This window comes from Cherax quadricarinatus, chromosome 88, assembly GCF_038502225.1.
Source record: "Cherax quadricarinatus isolate ZL_2023a chromosome 88, ASM3850222v1, whole genome shotgun sequence".
Lineage (NCBI taxonomy): Eukaryota > Metazoa > Arthropoda > Malacostraca > Decapoda > Parastacidae > Cherax > Cherax quadricarinatus.
Window position 1 is genome coordinate 17,218,004 of NC_091379.1, and position 22,080 is coordinate 17,240,083.

The following is a 22,080-nucleotide window of genomic DNA, read 5'->3' on the forward strand; positions in this document are numbered from 1 at the left end:
ATTTTATTAACACATTGGCTGTCTCCCACCAAGGCAGGGTGGCCCAAAAAAGAAAAACTGTCATTGTCATTCACTCCATCACAGTCTTGCCAGAGGCACACTCACACTACAGTTATAAAACTGCAACATTAACACCCCTTCTTCAGAGTGCAGGCACTGTACTTCCCATCTGCAGGACTCAAGTCCGGCCTGCCCACTATGTAGATTTAAATTAGGATAACCCAATATAGTCAATCAATTTGACCTGTTCCCATGAGCATTACACCTTGGAAACAACTGTAATATATTAATATTTCCTTGTAAATATATTTTACAGTGGTCTTGAAAGAACAGTGTTATAGACACAGAGATTACATTATGTTTATATAACCCAGGATATTGTTATTCCTAGGATAACCAAGTATAGTCAAACAATGTGACTTTACACAAATAACCCGCACATAAAAGAGAGAAGCTTACGACGACATTTCGGTCCAAGTCGGACCGAAACGTCGTCGTAAGCTTCTCTCTTTTATGTGCGGGTTATTTGTGTATCGTTCCAGTCACGGTGTTGTGCCTTTTTTGTTATTAATATAACTTTATTTCCACATTTTAAAGGAGTATTACACTTGAAACAATCGTAATACTTTAAGGGTTCTTTGTCAGAAAACCAAAGTAGTGAAAAATAGAATAAACAATTATGATACCTGCACTTATATACCATATTTTACAGCATTGAAGATGCTATTTTTTTTTCCAAAAATAAGCCTTGAAAATTTACCCAGCATCTTGGAGACTGAAGTACAATTTATCTTTTTTTCCAAAATTTAGCCTATCAAGCCTGGGGAGGATGAGGGTGTCTTGTTTGCCATAACATACAGTATGTATGTATTGTATAGTGGAGCAATGTCGAGTTACGCACTTCCCATATATTAGATGTACAGTGGACCCCCGCTTAACGATCACCTCCAAATGCGACCAATTATGTAAGTGTATTTATGTAAGTGCGTTTGTACGTGTATGTTTGGGGGTCTGAAATGGACTAATCTACTTCACAATATTCCTTATGGGAAAAAATTCGGTCAGTACTGGCACCTGAACATACTACTGGAATGAAAAAATATCGTTAACCGGGGGTCCACTGTATTTTAACACATCTAATACCATAATATACTAATGCACATAGTGTAAAACCATTAAAAAATAAAAAACTGAAAACCTGTCATTACTTGGCATCATTACTCACGAAATTGTAATGACACATTTGCAAACAAACAATGTTACGAGTGGGGGTTGAACTTATGGCAAGTGAATCATAAAACTCCAGGCCAATGCGTAAGCCACTGGGCCAGCTGGCTACAAATAAGATTCATCAATCATAGCCAGCTGGTCCATTGGCTTACATGTTAGTCTGGAGTTTTATGACTCACTTGCCACAAATTCAATCCCCACCCATACCATGGTTTGGCATCAGTAAATTGTAAATGTCACTAGTGCATTGATGCCATTGTTGCTGATGAGTGATCATTTTTTAGCCAACTTCAACACACCATAAAACTGTAAGTTTAGATCAGATTCCACTCATTTGATTCTTATTAGATTCATAAGATTTTTTTTAATTTAAATCCTCCATCCCATACACACACACACACACACACACACACACACACACACACCAGTGAAGAGCCAGGGGCCAGGAGCCATGACTCAACCTCTGCAAATACAAATATGTGTGTGTGTGTGTGTACAACCATGCATGCACATACATGCGCACACACTGACACAAGTGCAAAGCCATGAAGATTGGGGAAGGGCAAAGAAGACTGCAGACTCAGTACAGGCTAGGGGGCCAAAGACTGCAAACCTCACTCAGGAAAAAGAATCTTGGGGTGAGTATAATACCAAGCACATCTCCTGAGGTGCACATCAACCAAATAACTGCTGCAGCATATAGGCACCTGGCAAACTTAAGAATAGTGTTCCAATGCCTCAGTAAGGAATCATTCAAGACTCTGTACACCATGAATGCCAGGCCCATATTGAGGTATACAGCACCCGTTTGTAACTCACACCTGGTCAAGCACATAAAGAAATTAGAAAGTGCAAATGTTTGCAACAAGACTAGTCCCAGAGCTAAGGGCCATGTCCTATGAGGAGAGGTTAAAGGAAATCAACCTGAGGACACTGGAGGACAAGAGGGATGGGGGGACTTGATAATGACATATAAAACACTGAGAGGAATTGACAAGATGGATACAGACAAGATGTTTCAGAGATGGGACACAGCGACATGGGGTCACAATCGGAAGCTGAAGACTCAGATGACTTGCAGGGATGTTAGGAAGTATTTCTTCAGTCATAGAGTTGTCAGGAAGTGGAATAATCTGGAGAGTGATGTAGTGGAGGCAGGATCCATACAGTTTTAAGAAAAGGTATGATAAAGCTCATTGCTAGTAGCAACCAGCAAAGAAGCAAAGCCAGGAACTACAACTCAACCCCTGCACCACAACTAGGAGAGTACACACACACACAGACAATCTTCAACACATCTATCGAAACAGGGCGACTACTTGAGGTATGGAAGACAGCAAATGTAGTCCCAATTTTTAAAAAAGGAGAGAGACACAAAGCATTAAACTACAGACCAGTGTCACTGACATGTATAGTGTGCAAGTCACGGGGAAGAGTGGTGGAGCACCTAGAAAGGAATGAGCTTATCAACAACAACCAGCATGGTTTCAGGGATGAGAAATCCTGTGTCACAAACCTACTGGAGTTTTATGATAGGGTGACAACAGTAAGACAAGAGAGAGAGAGGTGGATAGATTGCATTTTCTAGGACTGTAAGAAGGCTTTTGACAGTTCCATACAAGAAATTAGTGCATAAGCTGGAGGACTAGGCAGGTATAACACGGAAGGCACTGCAATGAATCAGGGAATACCTGTTGGGAAGACTTCAGCAAAGTGACAAAGTGTCAGAGTGGGCGCCTGTGATGAGCGGGGTTCCACAGGGGTCAGTCCTAGGACCAGTGCTGTTTCTGGTATATGTAAACAACATGACAGAAGAAATAGACTCTGAAGTGTCCCTGTTTGCAGATGATGTGAAGTTGATGAGAAGAATTCAACTGGATGAGGACCAGGCAGAACTACAAAGGGATTTGGACAGGCTGCAGGCCTGGTCCTTCCTTCCACCACAGTTTTATATGACCTCATGTCATTCTATTCTTCACCATTCTCTTTAAATGCCAAAACTACCTCAACCTCTCCTCAGCCCTCTGAATTACAGTGGTACCCTGAGTTTCGAACTTTCTTCATTCCAGAAGGCTGTTTGAGTGCCATTACCGAACGAATTTGTTCCCATAAGGAATAATGTAAATTAGATTAGTCATTTCAGACCCCCAAAAATACACTTACAAAAGCACTGTATATCTCTCGGTAGCCCCACTCCATCTTATGTCTATTCTCCAAATTCTAAGCATAATACTTAGACTTTACATTGTGCTCAGATGTAACATCTCTACTGCCTCTAGCTGCCTCCTCACTGTGATGTTTGAAGATCAGTGCCTCACACTCATATATTATAATATTGGTACTGTTATACTCTGGTATCTTCCTCTTTCACCTCCACAGATAAACTTCTATCTTTCCACAAATGCAACAAACAATCTACCTTCCTTTTTTTCTTTGTCTTTTCATTGGTTCACCTAATTTTTCATAGACCAATCTATTTTCATCACCACTATCAGATATTTACATACATTTACTCCTTCAATACTTCTTTCCACCAATCTGATATCCAGTGTTGCTGAGATTGTTTGTTACAATTATCGCCTGAGCTCTTGCCCATGTTTACCTTTAATTTCCTTCTATTATGTACCCTCCCAAATTCCTCCGTCAACCTTTGTAACTTCTCTTTAGTATCTCCCAAAAGATCTGTTTCATCAGCAAGCAATACTGTGACAGCTCTCACTTTGTATCAGATTCATTAACTTTTAATCCTACACCCCTACTCAACAACCCAGTGTTCGTTAATTTTACAACCCCATTTACAAGTGCTATATGTTAAATAACTATGGTGACCTCATGCATCACTGCCTAAGGTCCAATTTTACTAGAAAATACAGTATTCCCTTTCTGCTTTACATATCCTAACCTGAGCCTCACTCTCCACAGAACTCTTTACTGCTTTTAGCAACCTACTAAATAATCCATGAACTTGCAATATGTGCCACAGTGCTTCCTTATCCACTTCATCATATGTTTTTCCTAAATACAAGAGAGGCAAATAGTTCCTTAACTTTATCTAAGTGTTATTCACTTAAATGCTTCCTTGTCAACACTTGGTGTACAAATCCCTTACCTAAATCATCCTTGTTAGTCTACAATTCTATTTATCTAATGCCATTTACTGAAAATCAGGAAGAGAAGCAGTAACAAGAGTTTCTATGTCATTTATTCTTTTGTCATTCTATAAATACCTGAATATTCATAAAGATTTCAATAAGATTATTTACCCTAAAAGAATAATAACACAAGAAAACCCAAGACAGTCAAGCATTGTAGCTTATTTCCAGTAGAATTCTTTAGTCCTCTTCCCAAAGAGGTAATCCACAAATCGACTAAAGCTAAGGTATCTACATACTGCTATATGAACATGGGCTGTAGGTGTTAGGACACTTGCCCAAACATCGCACCTCGCTCAGGATTAAACCCAGACCCATGGGCTGTGAGCCAAAGGCACTACCACTGTGTATACAAATTGTTTATACAAATAGCTAAAGAAAAACTTTGATTTAACATCTCCCTATTTAATCAGTTTCAGATTTAGAAAACAAACTCTGTAACCAGATGACTTTCAGAAACAGTGAACAGAGTATTACATCCAGGAAAGGTATGTTATTATTATGGCCTGCAGGGTACATTTATTCTGGATTCATCAGATGATGTCTCGATTCATCAGAATTGAGCATTATTGTAAAGATCACAGAAAAGTGATGTCATCGTTCAAACTGAACAGACATTCCCTCCCTTCTATTAGTTAATTAAACTGAGGATTCACTGTAGCCCATTTGTACACTCTTCTCATAATGAACAAGCAGCTTGTAAGCTTACCTAAGCGTCCCTGTTCATGAATGGAACGAATAACACCGAGCGCTGTGCCATAGCCGGCCGTTGCAAGGGAGCCAGTGTTGCAATGCGTCAGTAACTGCACATTCCTGCCACCTGCCGATTTTAATATCGACTCAGCGCCGAACCAGCCAATTTTCTTGTTGGTGTTAATATCATCATCTAACATCTTCTGACACCAACTAGACACCCTGAAATATTAGTAATATTGCATTATTGTATTCATGGAGAAATACTAACCTCGAAAGAGTCATATAATAACTGAAATATTTTACAGTACATGAAAATTTAACTGCCTCTTACCTGTCAGAGGAGAGCTAATGGCAAAATTCTAGCGGCTTCAAATCTTGCGGGAGAAAGCTGGTAGGCCTTCATGGGAATGGGTCTGCATGGGCAGTGTGAGCAGTAAAAAAAAGATCCTGCTGCATGCAGTGCATGATGAGAAAAACTTGCGACCATGTTTTTGGTTTAAAGCAGTGACTTTGCGGTGTATTTTCATATGGCATTTGCGGGTGTATTCTTATTTAATAGAATGGAAGATGTATTACAGAAATAGAGCTGATTTTGAATGGTTTACAAACAAAAAGTAGCTTAAAATTGAGCTCAAAGTAGTGGAAATGTTAATTTTTTGCCGATGTTCAAGAGTAAACAAATCACGTCACACGTATTCATGAATGTACTGATATTATTTACACAATTTTTACAATTATGCAGTAGTCTTAATAACAGTAAATCTTCTATTTTTTGTGTGAATAAAAATTCAATATGAAAAGCATGCATAATATAAGAGGGGCTGGAGATGTGACTGATGAACAGAGAAAATGTTATTTTAGTGCCAGGAATGTCTGCATTGTTTATTCTGGATCCTATTTTGAAACTTGGCTTTCTTGAATTTTGTGTGAAATTGGCCAAATTAGTAATTTCAGATCACCTTATTAGGTAGTTGAAATAGGTAAATTGGCAGTTTCTCGTACTCAGTCGATAGAACAAAAGGAGTTTTAGTGAAATAGCTTTGAGTTTGGTTGACTAAAACAGTGGAACTGGCCCAAAATAGGGTTCCAAGTGGGCAAAATTGCCTATGCGTAAATACTGCCAAGACCACTACTTTCGCGAAAGCATAATTCCATAAGATTTCCACCAAATTTCGAACTTTTGGTTTCATTACCTTCGGAAAAAGATTCTCTGTCATTTCATAAGAATTTTTTTTTTTTTAAATTCTTCAACCTTGGGAGCATTGTCAGTCAAGAACCAAGAGCATGTATGAAAACCAGGTAGTTTTATTCTTGAATTCCTTGTTTGAAAATTGATCTGTTCGAGAAGTAGTGCATTCGACAACCAAGGTTCCACTGCATTATAAACAAGGAAAGCAGAAAAATCCTAAGTCATTCAATGCTATGAGGCAGATGTGAGACTGAGGAAGAGAGATGGTAGAGGTGTGGAGGGAAGGATATAAACAAAATTAATGGTGGAGATAAATGGTGTAAAATACTGACATGAAAAAAAAAAAAAAGACAAAAATGCAGTACATATAATGCAATCCTTTACTGACTACATTTTGCCCACACAGTGGACTTTATCAAGTGACAAATAGAGCTACCTGGCCAAAGAGTACATAACTATATACACGCACTAGAGTATGTCGAGTCAGGTGGAGAATGTTAGGGAGGCTGGATCTGAAATGGACCTGTATGGGATGGGCAAGTAGATGTGTTGTTAATTAAGTAGGATAACAATGAACAAGTTTCCTGGCAAGGGGTTCAGCTATGTTATAAAAGCCATTGTTCTGGTTGAAATTGTTGGATATACAGACAAGCGATGATTCCAAGATCCTGCAACACAGTCTTCTTCCCTGGCGTTGAATCTTGTGTCTCTGTAGTTGATTAAATGTTTGTGGAAGTTTTGAGGAATGCCTGTGTAGAACACAAGCATTCCTCAAATCGTCCTTTCTGCTTGCATATTGGTGTCTTGAAATGTGTGTTTGGAGGTCTCTGGATGTCTTGCCCATGTATAATTGGTTGTAATTGCTGCAAGGGATTATGTATACCCCTGCAGAGGATTGAACCTTGTGGTGTTTCTTACTGGTAATATTCTTGATGGCAGTGGATGTGGAGGTAGATACTTGGAATGTGGTATTGGAAAAGTTGTTGGAGACTTATCTGGCAATGGAATTAGTGAGGACGACTACGTATCTGCTCTCGGAAGTATCTTGTCTGGGAGAGTGATAGATGTTATTGCCCAATGTTTGAAGTCTCTGATGAAGTGATAAGGGTAGTGAAGTTCAGAAAATATTTGTTCAATGAAACAACTTCCTTCCTCAAGGAATTCACTGCTACAAATTTGGAGGGCATGAAGGAAGAAGCCTATGATTACACCATGTTTAGTTTAGTTCGGTGACTCCTTCGACCTTCCTGTTCCAGCCAGTGATTTCATTGACCTTGAATTGTGTGTTAGTTTTACACGTTTCTCTTTAGAAAATCATCTTTTTCAGCAGACTTTTGGACTACCCATTGGTTCCCCACTTAGTGCTACACTGGTAAATTTAAGTATGGAACATCTGGAAGCAGAGTGATTTTCCTCTATTATGCCCTCTTCAGTCATCTGGCTTCATTATGTTGACGATGTTCTCATCATAACTCCCAGATGCTTCAATGTTCAAGCTCTCCAACACAATTCAACCAGGTCGAGCCCTCAATCCAGCAGCAAATTTACACCTGGGTGGCTAATCCTCCTCCAGGTTAAAAATCCCAACAAAATCTTATCTTACGCATTTGGTGAGATATACAGAAAACATTCCAGTACAGTCAACCCCTCCATTTAACAAGCTAATTGGGGTGGAGGAGGGAGCAGGCAGTTGATAGAGAAAAGACTGCTCTGCCGTGATCGTAATGACAATGAACAAATCTGCAACCAAAGGACTTTTTCCATTGCTTCCAAATCTACTGACTCGGTTCATTTTGTTGTGTTTCTTAAGGCCATTAAATTGTGATCCATTAAGAAGAGAGTTTACTGAATTTAAAAAATGTCAGTTGTAATACATGTATTTACTTTTGTCCCCAGACACATTTATTTTTTTTACACCAGTGAACTTATAGACTAAGAGGTGCTATCCTACCTCGGCCCTACCTAAGATATACTCCCCACCCACAACAGCAGGTGATTACCATGCTGGTTTACAAACCATATACAATAGATATATCTGTAGCACAAACCAAAGTATGACAAACATGATCAATTTTACAATGATTTACTATATCCTGGCATCCATGGGCTAAATAAAATAGGTGAAGAGAGGGAGCAAGAGTAAAGAGACATGCCCATACATCTTGATTTGCTTAGGATTAAACCCAGGTGCTTCAGCTGTGAGATGAAGGTGTTACTGTACCACAGAGCTACAAGATTTAAAGGAATTAAAACCTTACAGATTAATACTGTAATATTAGAGCCAAAAAAGAGAAAAACAGTCAAAATGAAGTACCGTATAATACTCACAGTTTGACCATATCTTCCACAGATAAATTATCTTCATATAGTTTCTTGCTGATGGCTTTCAATTCTTCAGCTGCTTTCTGTAAGTTGACCGCTGTGGGTCGTGCTGTCACTAGATAGTCCAGTTTCTTGTTTATAGTGTCTAGCAGTTCATCTTTATCCTCAAATGATGTATTAATTAGTTCAACAGCAAGACTCAAGCAGCCTACTATTGCAATCGCAGGAGCTCCACGAACCTGTAAAACATATCAAAGTTGACCAAAAAATTCTTCATATCACATTTGTCGAAAACACAAGTATGAAACTACTTGTGGATGATTATCATCATATTTATAAGGAAGTGTTAAACCTGTAAGGGTCATGCAGCCCTGGGACTGAGAGGGTATCAAGTCTGATCCAGGAGGGCAGTTTCAATTCCTTGTGTCAAGAGTCCTGTCAAAACCATCAGCCCACCACCCATGAATGGTGGTCTGGGAAAAAAATGTCTAGTCTTCTATTATCCAAGGGAATCAATGAGGTGTTATGAGGCTGTCTCTCATGTTCTACTAGTCAGAGGAATAAAGAGGTTGAGATTTACAGATTATTTTTATTATTATATTAAAACCTCTCCTCACTTAATGAAGGAGTTTTGTTCCTAAGACCACGTCGGTAAACGAATTCGTCACTAAGTGAGGAGCATACTATAATGGTAGTGGATTTATGTCAACCATCATTGATATTGTTTTAATGTCACCTTTGCACCATTTATAACATTTCTGGTATATTTTTAAATGTTTATACAGTTGTGTACTGTACATTGTAATAAACAGAATAGAAGAAATCAGCTCTAATATACGTATATTATTTAGATATACATACTGGTCAGAGAGCCTGTCTTAAGTCCCAGTCATCAGTAAACGAGTACATCATCAAGTGAGGAAAGGCGACACTAAAGGCAGCACTAAACTCAAGAGGAAGGCACAGCATTCTATATAGAGAATTTTGCATATACAGTAGACTCTGATCTTCCATGCATCCACCTAATGCATTTGCAACATTTCGCAATTCACTTTTTGTGTACTATTTCACACTTCATTTTATGATATTTTGCTATGCAGTGGTTTTCAATTACACCCATTCTTCATTTATTCAGACTTCCTACTTAAGCTGAATCCAAGTCCAAATGAATATTTTCTATTTTCTGACCAAAATAATCACAGGCCAAGGCGAGCTAAAAACCAGAATCAAAAACAGGGAGAGTAGGTTTAGATGGACAACCAAGTAGGTTATTCAGGAGGGTGAACAACAGCCACTGATTGCCACAAGATTCAAATTTTTCCCTGAAGTGCTCTGTTTTATGAGCTGCTGACCCCTTTATGACTGTTTTATACAGCACAATTTTTATTTCCTTATGCAATACAAACAATATAGTTAACATGTAATAAAACATTGGTAGGCACGAGAGCCACTAGTATGCAATGCATTTCAGTCAAACTAATGTTAATGCTTAAATGTTACTTGTGAATCAGACTATGATCCAAGAGTACACAGTCTATGTCATCAATGCATCGCATTCTGAGTCCTACGTAGCTGAGCAACAGAGGAAGTGTACCAAGAGGCAAAAATTACTAATCAAGATCATTTATGTTCAAGGAACTGGCAACAGACAGAACCAAGTCCAGTATATGGCCACTAATATGAGTGGGTGATGCTGCATTATTCGAAAAGTTATTCTCATCTATTAGCATCAAGAAGTCACATGAATAGCATTTCTGTTGTGGACAATCAATCATGTAGTTAAAGTCACCATACACAAAAGATGACAGCTCTTCCTTTCAAAGGATACAAGAAACAAAAAACCTGTGCCACCAGTACCAGATGACACACAACCACCGGTCTCAATCTGCAAATGATAATTAACTGCTACTTCCATTACCTCAAATGACACCTGTTAATCAACTACCAGTAATATGTAGTATGATGAATATTTGGCAGAAACCAAAAATATGACTACGACTCCGGAGTAGTCATTGCCCTCAGAACAAAATAAATCAAAAAGAAGCTGGGGAGAGCAGCTGTACCACTGGTATATCAGACTCCAACGATGTTTCTGTCAGACACCGAATATCAAGAGAAAACTCTTCCTGAGCTTCAATAACATTAAGAAACTTATTTCTTATTGAACAAATGTTCAATAATCCTACCTTCAAGGAGTCTGAGGTGCCTGAGGACTTTGGATGCTTTTCAAGACTGTAAAATTACTGTTCTCCATCAATTTACGATGTTGCAGTACCATCTCCAGTCTGAACTAGATCAAAATGATGAATTTCACCATGAGGAACATCCCTGGAAGAACAATTAATACAACAGGGGGATGATTTCTAGTCACAATTTCTAGATTGATGATTCCCAGTACATAAAAAAGGCACTAGGCAAACCATCCTCAGGAGAACAATTTGCCACAGTATGAGCAAAACCTTTGCAATGGTAACACTGGGTCCCCTATAACCTTGCATCTTGTCAGACCAACAAAGTACACAGGTGCTCTTCGACTTATGCTCCAACGAACCCATTGTATGTTGAATATATGGTGCAAGTCGAACATGAATATTTTTTTTTATTAACACGTCGGCTGTTTCCCACCAAGGTAGGGTGGACCGAAAAAGAAAAACTTTCATCGTTCACTCCATCACTGTCTTGCCAAAGGTGCGCTTACACTACAATTATAAAACTGCAGCATTAACACCCCTCCTTCAGAGTGCTGGTACTGTACTTCCCATCTCCAGGACTCAAGTCTGGCCTGCCGGTTTCCTGAATCCCTTCATAAACATTACCCTGCTCACACTCCAACAGCACGTCAAGACCTAAGGATCATTTGTCTCCATTTGCTCCTATCTAACACGCTCACACATGCTTGCTGAAAAGCCAAGCCCCTTGCACACAAAAACTCCTTTACCCCCCTCCCTCCAACCTTTCCTAGGTTGACTTCTACCCCGCCTTACCTTCACTACAGATTCACACACCCTCAAAGTCATTCTATTTTGTTCCTTCCTCTCTACATGTCTGAATCACCTCAACAACCCCTCCTCAGCCCTCTGGATAAAAGTTTTGGTAATCCTGCACATCCTCCTAATTTCCAAACTACAAATTCTCTGCATTATATTCACACCACATTGCCCTCAGACACAGTATCTCCACTGCCTCCAGCCTTCTCCTTGTTGCAACATTCACCACCCATGCTTCATACCCATATAAGAGCGTTGGTATAACTACACTCTCATACATTCCCCTCTTTGCTGCCATGGACAAAGTTGTTTCCATATACTCAGTGCACCACTCACTTTCTCCCCTCATCAATTCTATGATTCACCTCATCTTTCATAGACTCATCTGTTGACCTGTCCACTCCTAAATATCTGAATACCTTCATCTCCTCTATACTCTATACTCTCTCCCACCAACCTGATATCCAATCTTTCGTTACCTAATTTTTTTTACTAACCTCATCACCTTACTCTTTCCTATACATATTCACTTTCTGTTTTCTTCTTTTACATACCTTACCAAACTTGTCCACCAACCTCTGCAACTTCTCTTCAAAGTCTCCCAAAAGCAGTGTCATCAGCAAAGAACAACCGTGACAACTCCCACTTTGTGTTATATTTATTATCTTTTAACCCCACACCTCTTGCCAACACTCAAGCATTCACTTCACTTACAACTCCATCTATAAATATATTAAACAACCATGGTGACATCACACATCCTTGTCTAAGGCCTACTTTTACTGGGAAATAATTTCCCTCTCTCCTACATACTCTAATCTGAGCCTCACTATCCTCATAAAAACTTTTCAGTGCTTTCAATAGCCAACCTCCTATTCCATACATTTGCAACATCTGCCACAATGCCTTCCTATCCACCCTGTCATATGAATATATAATAAATAAATACATAAATAAATAACTACTGTCACTAAATATGCAAATAAACAAATAGTTACTGTAACTAAATACAGTGGACCCCAGCTTAACGATCACCTCCCAATGCAACCAATTATGTAAGTGTATTTATGTAAGTGCATTTGTACGTGTATGTTTGGGGGTCTGAAATTGACTAATCTACTTCACAATATTCCTTATGGGAACAAATTCGGTCAGTACTGGCACCTGAACATACTTCTGGAATGAAAATATATCGTTAACTGGGGGTCCACTGTACAGTGTAACCCCGAGTTTCAGCCGTAATCCGTTCCAGGAGCTAGGCCTAAAGTCGAAGCAATATTTCCCATAAGAAATAATGTAAATCCAATTAATCCGTTCCAGACCCACAAAAATATTCACTAAGAATACATTTTTTAAAGAATAACTATAGTTTTACATACACAAAACAATTATAAATACATATAGTACTTAAATGAGTAATGAAACAGATAAACATTTAAATAAACATTTAAAATCACATTTACGTACCTTTATTGAAGACTCTTGTTGGCATCTGGAAGATAGGAAGGAGGAGAGAGGGACTTATTATTGCCTCAACTACTGCCTCCACCACTGCCTCAACCACTGCTTCAACCACTGCAGTGCACTGCCTCGTATTTTTGTACAATTTCTTTCTTCACTTCTATGGTGTTTCTCACTTTCTTTACCAAAGGGGTGGCACTAGGAAGTTTCTTTGGGCCCATAGTGGCTTATTTCACAGTCACAACCAATAAACAAGCACTAAACACAATGAATTTATTGTGAAATGTTTAGATGAGCATGAAGGGTAATGTTCATTCAAGGATAAACAAAGCTAGACTGGCTCACGACGCCTATGCAAACAGGCGGGCAGGCACGGGCAGGTGGACAGGTCTGGTATGCCGGCTGAAACACGGGGCACAGGCCAAAACTCAAGACAAAATTTAGCCGAAAAAAGTGGTCGAAACTCGAAGCAGCCGATACCCAGGGCAGCCAAAACTAGGGGTTCCACTGTACCAGTATTGAAAAGCAAATGAATATAAGTTTATCCTATCAATATATGTACAGTACTCGATAGTACAAAAAAAATACAGTACACTGACTTGATTTCCCAAGGATGATACAGGTACAGTACATGTAGTGACATGTACAAGTACTCACCATTAATGTAATCAGCTGAAAGCACACTGGGCCAGAAGACTTTTGTGAAGCACAGAACTAACATTAATTACTATTGCACCATTGTAAAGTCAAAATATCATGTCAAACCATCGTAAAGCAAGGAGCATCTGTGTACTAATTATTCTTAATAATGACATTTTGGATTTCAGAGGCCATCTTCAGCACAGCTACCCTGCTACCATCCATAAAATTTGAAAAACAAATGCTAAGAATGCAGCCTCTTTCACAGAAGACAAAAATCTTGGAATTGTTAGCAAGAATACAAGAAACAATTTCATCTGAACAAGATGACAAAAAGGTAACCACAGATACTTTAGACAAACTCTTAATAGGTTCATCGACCACGAAATCAGCATCAGCAAGAAGCCATAGAAGCCTCAGCCTCCTGATCTGCCTCAGAAGTTGGGAAACTGAGCACCAACACGTGTTAATCTCTCTCTCTCTTTTACCTCCTTTACTGGGACTGATCTTAATGAATCCAAGATTAAAGCTACATGACCAACAATAGCATTATCCATGAAATGCCAAGTTTGGGTTTAACAATCAGAACCTGCTGAGAGTAAACCACAATGTTCACACTATGGTTATTAATCCTAATGAGATCACTGAACCAGTTTGAAATACCAAGTCATACTTTCAAAATTGTACCATTTATCCATTAGCTACCTTTCTTTTTGTACATATAACTGTATAAAAATTCTACCATTGGTTGGTATACCTGCATCTTATTGATGACCTGCCATCCATTACTGTACCTGCATCTTATTGATGACCTGCCATCCATTACTGTACCTGCATCTTATTGATGACCTGCCATCCATTACTGTACCTGCATCTTATTGATGACCTGCCATCCATTACAGTACCTGCATCTTATTGATGACCTGCCATCCATTACTGTACCTGCATCTTATTGATGACCTGCCATCCATTACTGTACCTGCATCTTATTGATGACCTGCCATCCATTACAGTACCTGCATCTTATTGATGACCTGCCATCCATTACTGTACCTGCATCTTATTGATGACCTGCCATCCATTACTGTACCTGCATCTTATTGATGACCTGCCATCCATTACAGTACCTGCATCTTATTGATGACCTGCCATCCATTACTGTACCTGCATCTTATTGATGACCTGCCATCCATTACTGTACCTGCATCTTATTGATGATCTGCCATCCATTACTGTACCTGCATCTTATTGATGACCTGCCATCCATTACTGTACCTGCATCTTATTGATGACCTGCCATCCATTACTGTACCTGCATCTTATTGATGACCTGCCATCCATTACTGTACCTGCATCTTATTGATGACCTGCCATCCATTACTGTACCTGCATCTTATTGATGACCTGCCATCCATTACAGTACCTGCATCTTATTGATGACCTGCCATCCATTACAGTACCTGCATCTTATTGATGACCTGCCATCCATTACTGTACCTGCATCTTATTGATGACCTGCCATCCATTACAGTACCTGCATCTTATTGATGACCTGCCATCCATTACTGTACCTGCATCTTCTTGATGACCTGCCATCCATTACAGTACCTGCATCTTATTGATGATCTGCCATCCATTACTGTACCTGCATCTTATTGATGATCTGCCATCCATTACTGTACCTGCATCTTATTGATGATCTGCCATCCATTACTGTACCTGCATCTTATTGATGATCTGCCATCCATTACTGTACCTGCATCTTATTGATGATCTGCCATCCATTACTGTACCTGCATCTTATTGATGACCTGCCATCCATTACTGTACCTGCATCTTATTGATGATCTGCCATCCATTACTGTACCTGCATCTTATTGATGATCTGCCATCCATTACAGTACCTGCATCTTATTGATGATCTGCCATCCATTACTGTACCTGCATCTTATTGATGATCTGCCATCCATTACAGTACCTGCATCTTATTGATGATCTGCCATCCATTACTGTACCTGCATCTTATTGATGACCTGCCATCCATTACTGTACCTGCATCTTATTGATGACCTGCCATCCATCACATTACCTGCATCTTATTGATGACCTGCCATCCATCACATTACCTGCATCTTATTGATGACCTGCCATCCATTACATTACCTGCATCTTACTGATGACCTGCCATCCACCACATTACCTGCATCTTACTGATGACCTGCCATCCACCACATTACCTGCATCTTACTGATGACCTGCCATCCACCACATTACCTGCATCTTGTTGATGACCTGCCATCCACCACATTACCTGCATCTTACTGATGACCTGCCATCCACCACATTACCTGCATCTTACTGATGACCTGCCATCCACCACATTACCTGCATCTTACTGATGACCTGCCATCCACCACATTACCTGCATCTTACTGATGACCTGCCATCCACCACATTACCTGCATCTTACTGATGACCTGCCATCCACCACATTACCTGCATCTTACTGATGACCTGCCATCCACCACATTACCTGCATCTTACTGATGACCTGCCATCCACCACATTACCTGCATCTTACTGATGACCTGCCATCCACCACATTACCTGCATCTTACTGATGACCTGCCATCCACCACATTACCTGCATCTTACTGATGACCTGCCATCCACCACATTACCTGCATCTTACTGATGACCTGCCATCCACCACATTACCTGCATCTTACTGATGACCTGCCATCCACCACATTACCTGCATCTTACTGATGACCTGCCATCCACCACATTACCTGCATCTTACTGATGACCTGCCATCCACCACATTACCTGCATCTTACTGATGACCTGCCATCCATCACATTACCTGCATCTTACTGATGACCTGCCATCCACCACATTACCTGCATCTTACTGATGACCTGCCATCCACCACATTACCTGCATCTTACTGATGACCTGCCATCCACCACATTACCTGCATCTTACTGATGACCTGCCATCCACCACATTACCTGCATCTTACTGATGACCTGCCATCCACCACATTACCTGCATCTTACTGATGACCTGCCATCCACCACATTACCTGCATCTTACTGATGACCTGCCATCCACCACATTACCTGCATCTTACTGATGACCTGCCATCCACCACATTACCTGCATCTTACTGATGACCTGCCATCCACCACATTACCTGCATCTTACTGATGACCTGCCATCCACCACATTACCTGCATCTTACTGATGACCTGCCATCCACCACATTACCTGCATCTTACTGATGACCTGCCATCCACCACATTACCTGCATCTTACTGATGACCTGCCATCCACCACATTACCTGCATCTTACTGATGACCTGCCATCCACCACATTACCTGCATCTTACTGATGACCTGCCATCCACCACATTACCTGCATCTTACTGATGACCTGCCATCCACCACATTACCTGCATCTTACTGATGACCTGCCATCCACCACATTACCTGCATCTTACTGATGACCTGCCATCCACCACATTACCTGCATCTTACTGATGACCTGCCATCCACCACATTACCTGCATCTTACTGATGACCTGCCATCCACCACATTACCTGCATCTTACTGATGACCTGCCATCCACCACATTACCTGCATCTTACTGATGACCTGCCATCCACCACATTACCTGCATCTTACTGATGACCTGCCATCCACCACATTACCTGCATCTTACTGATGACCTGCCATCCACCACATTACCTGCATCTTACTGATGACCTGCCATCCACCACATTACCTGCATCTTACTGATGACCTGCCATCCACCACATTACCTGCATCTTACTGATGACCTGCCATCCACCACATTACCTGCATCTTACTGATGACCTGCCATCCACCACATTACCTGCATCTTACTGATGACCTGCCATCCACCACATTACCTGCATCTTACTGATGACCTGCCATCCACCACATTACCTGCATCTTACTGATCCACCACATTACCTGCATCTTACTGATGACCTGCCATCCACCACATTACCTGCATCTTACTGATGACCTGCCATCCACCACATTACCTGCATCTTACTGATGACCTGCCATCCACCACATTACCTGCATCTTACTGATGACCTGCCATCCACCACATTACCTGCATCTTACTGATGACCTGCCATCCACCACATTACCTGCATCTTACTGATGACCTGCCATCCACCACATTACCTGCATCTTACTGATGACCTGCCATCCACCACATTACCTGCATCTTACTGATGACCTGCCATCCACCACATTACCTGCATCTTACTGATGACCTGCCATCCACCACATTACCTGCATCTTACTGATGACCTGCCATCCACCACATTACCTGCATCTTACTGATGACCTGCCATCCATACTGATGACCTGCCATCCACCACATTACCTGCATCTTACTGATGACCTGCCATCCACCACATTACCTGCATCTTACTGATGACCTGCCATCCACCACATTACCTGCATCTTACTGATGACCTGCCATCCACCACATTACCTGCATCTTACTGATGACCTGCCATCCACCACATTACCTGCATCTTACTGATGACCTGCCATCCACCACATTACCTGCATCTTACTGATGACCTGCCATCCACCACATTACCTGCATCTTACTGATGACCTGCCATCCACCACATTACCTGCATCTTACTGATGACCTGCCATCCACCACATTACCTGCATCTTACTGATGACCTGCCATCCACCACATTACCTGCATCTTACTGATGACCTGCCATCCACCACATTACCTGCATCTTACTGATGACCTGCCATCCACCACATTACCTGCATCTTACTGATGACCTGCCATCCACCACATTACCTGCATCTTACTGATGACCTGCCATCCACCACATTACCTGCATCTTACTGATGACCTGCCATCCACCACATTACCTGCATCTTACTGATGACCTGCCATCCACCACATTACCTGCATCTTACTGATGACCTGCCATCCACCACATTACCTGCATCTTACTGATGACCTGCCATCCACCACATTACCTGCATCTTGTTGATGACCTGCCATCCACCACATTACCTGCATCTTACTGATGACCTGCCATCCACCACATTACCTGCATCTTACTGATGACCTGCCATCCACCACATTACCTGCATTTTGTTGATGACCTGCCATCCACCACATTACCTGCATCTTACTGATGACCTGCCATCCACCACATTACCTGCATCTTATTGATGACCTGCCATCCACCACATTACCTGCATCTTACTGATGACCTGCCATCCACCACATTACCTGCATCTTATTGATGACCTGCCATCCACCACATTACCTGCATCTTACTGATGACCTGCCATCCACCACATTACCTGCATCTTACTGATGACCTGCCATCCACCACATTACCTGCATCTTACTGATGACCTGCCATCCACCACATTACCTGCATCTTACTGATGACCTGCCATCCACCACATTACCTGCATCTTGATGACCTGCCATCCACCACATTACCTGCATCTTGTTGATGACCTGCCATCCACCACATTACCTGCATCTTACTGATGACCTGCCATCCACCACATTACCTGCATCTTACTGATGACCTGCCATCCACCACATTACCTGCATCTTACTGATGACCTGCCATCCACCACATTACCTGCATCTTACTGATGACCTGCCATCCACCACATTACCTGCATCTTACTGATGACCTGCCATCCACCACATTACCTGCATCTTACTGATGACCTGCCATCCACCACATTACCTGCATCTTACTGATGACCTGCCATCCACCACATTACCTGCATCTTACTGATGACCTGCCATCCACCACATTACCTGCATCTTACTGATGACCTGCCATCCATCACATTACCTGCATCTTACTGATGACCTGCCATCCACCACATTACCTGCATCTTACTGATGACCTGCCATCCACCACATTACCTGCATCTTACTGATGACCTGCCATCCACCACATTACCTGCATCTTACTGATGACCTGCCATCCACCACATTACCTGCATCTTACTGATGACCTGCCATCCACCACATTACCTGCATCTTACTGATGACCTGCCATCCACCACATTACCTGCATCTTATTGATGACCTGCCATCCACCACATTACCTGCATCTTACTGATGACCTGCCATCCACCACATTACCTGCATCTTACTGATGACCTGCCATCCATCACATTACCTGCATCTTACTGATGACCTGCCATCCATCACATTACCTGCATCTTATTGATGACCTGCCATCCATCACATTACCTGCATCTTACTGATGACCTGCCATCCACCACATTACCTGCATCTTACTGATGACCTGCCATCCACCACATTACCTGCATCTTACTGATGACCTGCCATCCATCACATTACCTGCATCTTACTGATGACCTGCCATCCACCACATTACCTGCATCTTACTGATGACCTGCCATCCACCACATTACCTGCATCTTACTGATGACCTGCCATCCACCACATTACCTGCATCTTACTGATGACCTGCCATCCACCACATTACCTGCATCTTACTGATGACCTGCCATCCACCACATTACCTGCATCTTACTGATGACCTGCCATCCACCACATTACCTGCATCTTATTGATGACCTGCCATCCATCACATTACCTGCATCTTACTGATGACCTGCCATCCACCACATTACCTGCATCTTACTGATGACCTGCCATCCACCACATTACCTGCATCTTATTGATGACCTGCCATCCATCACATTACCTGCATCTTACTGATGACCTGCCATCCACCACATTACCTGCATCTTATTGATGACCTGCCATCCACCACATTACCTGCATCTTACTGATGACCTGCCATCCACCACATTACCTGCATCTTACTGATGACCTGCCATCCACCACATTACCTGCATCTTACTGATGACCTGCCATCCACCACATTACCTGCATCTTATTGATGACCTGCCATCCACCACATTACCTGCATCTTACTGATGACCTGCCATCCACCACATTACCTGCATCTTACTGATGACCTGCCATCCACCACATTACCTGCATCTTATTGATGACCTGCCATCCACCACATTACCTGCATCTTATTGATGACCTGCCATCCACCACATTACCTGCATCTTACTGATGACCTGCCATCCATCCTTCACGTCCCTCACATTGATGTATTGACTCTCCAAAGGCAGCAGCAGCTGGTCCAGCACGTACAGCTGGTTATCCTGCCACTTTATAGCCTGTAAAGTCATCTTCCCCAGCTGAGATAATGGTAGTGGCAGGTGCAGGCCGTGCAGGCTGCTGCAACACTGCTCCTGCAACACTGCTCCTGCAACACTGCTCTCACCTACACTTCCCACTACAATATAATTCACGTTTTCCTCCCTTATTTAGTTGATTTTTATCATGCTTATAATCAGTACTAAGCGCTAAACCCACAAGGGATTTTATCTGGTATAAATAAGTTATTATTGAGGTGTTAAAGGACTGTAATAAGGTTAAATAAAGCGACTGGTATGGTCGGTGTTCCCGGTTAAGTTATCTTTATCCTCAAAATAAATTTTACTCCACCGTAATTCAAGCTTAAATTATTGTTATTTATTGTTATTTAGTCTTCTAATGTTTCTAAACATTTAGAAAACTGAGGAGAAAATATAAGTAACATTATGAGATATTTTACGCTCGTAGGTCATTATAAGTAACATAAATATAAAGATACATAAAGATACTTTATTTATGATATAATGTTTGTATAAAGATAAATTATATTATAATGTGTATGAAGGAAGTTTATTAGTGTGTAGAGTATGTTAGGTAAACTTAACATTAACTTAATGTGTAGAGTATGTTAAGTAAACTTAACATTAACTTAATGAGTAGAGTATGTCAAGTAAACTTAACATTAACTAATGTGTACAGTATGTTAAGTAAACTTAACACTAACTTAATACAGTCACACATGGTTTTATATAAATGATCCCTTAGATGATTGTTAATGTTAATTTAGGAGTAACAATGGTACATGAAAATTTAATATTATGTTAGTACATATTAATATTAAGCAGATGATAATAATAATAATAATAATAATAATAATAATAATAATAATAATAATAATAATAATAATAATAATAATAATAATAATAATAATAATAATAATAATAATAATAATAATTATTATTATTATTATTATTATTATTATTATTATTATTATTATTATTATAATATATTATAAAAATCCCAGTGGAAATAAGTCACATTTTTTCACTTTTTTCGAGTTATCCTGGAAGGTAATTTACACATATATTACTATTATTATAACCACGAACAAGTTGTATTGATCAATAACAATACTGTGA

The 22,080-nt window shown here is 40.7% G+C and overlaps 1 protein-coding gene across 4 annotated transcripts in view; it reads right to left on the reverse strand.

The window, feature by feature from the left end:
- LOC128698622 (methylthioribose-1-phosphate isomerase) overlaps window positions 1-21,082 on the reverse strand; it is a 72,822-nt gene extending 51,740 nt beyond the window's left edge. Inside the window, exons 1-3 of one of the 4 annotated variants that reach the window (XR_011394518.1) lie at window positions 20,842-21,081; window positions 8,596-8,828; window positions 5,092-5,297 (exon numbers count right to left, since the gene is read on the reverse strand). Coding sequence is in view for 2 of the 4 variants with exons in the window: in XM_070104013.1 (XP_069960114.1) it covers window positions 5,092-5,297; window positions 8,596-8,828; window positions 20,842-20,973 (571 nt within the window). In the remaining 2 variants the exon portion in view is untranslated. Of the gene's footprint in view, window positions 1-5,091; window positions 5,298-8,595; window positions 8,829-16,505; window positions 16,530-20,841 lie in introns of those variants that run through there. The other 3 variants (XR_011394519.1, XM_070104013.1, XM_070104014.1) reach the window with 3 other exon arrangements.
- Between the last annotated feature and the right edge of the window lie 998 nt (window positions 21,083-22,080).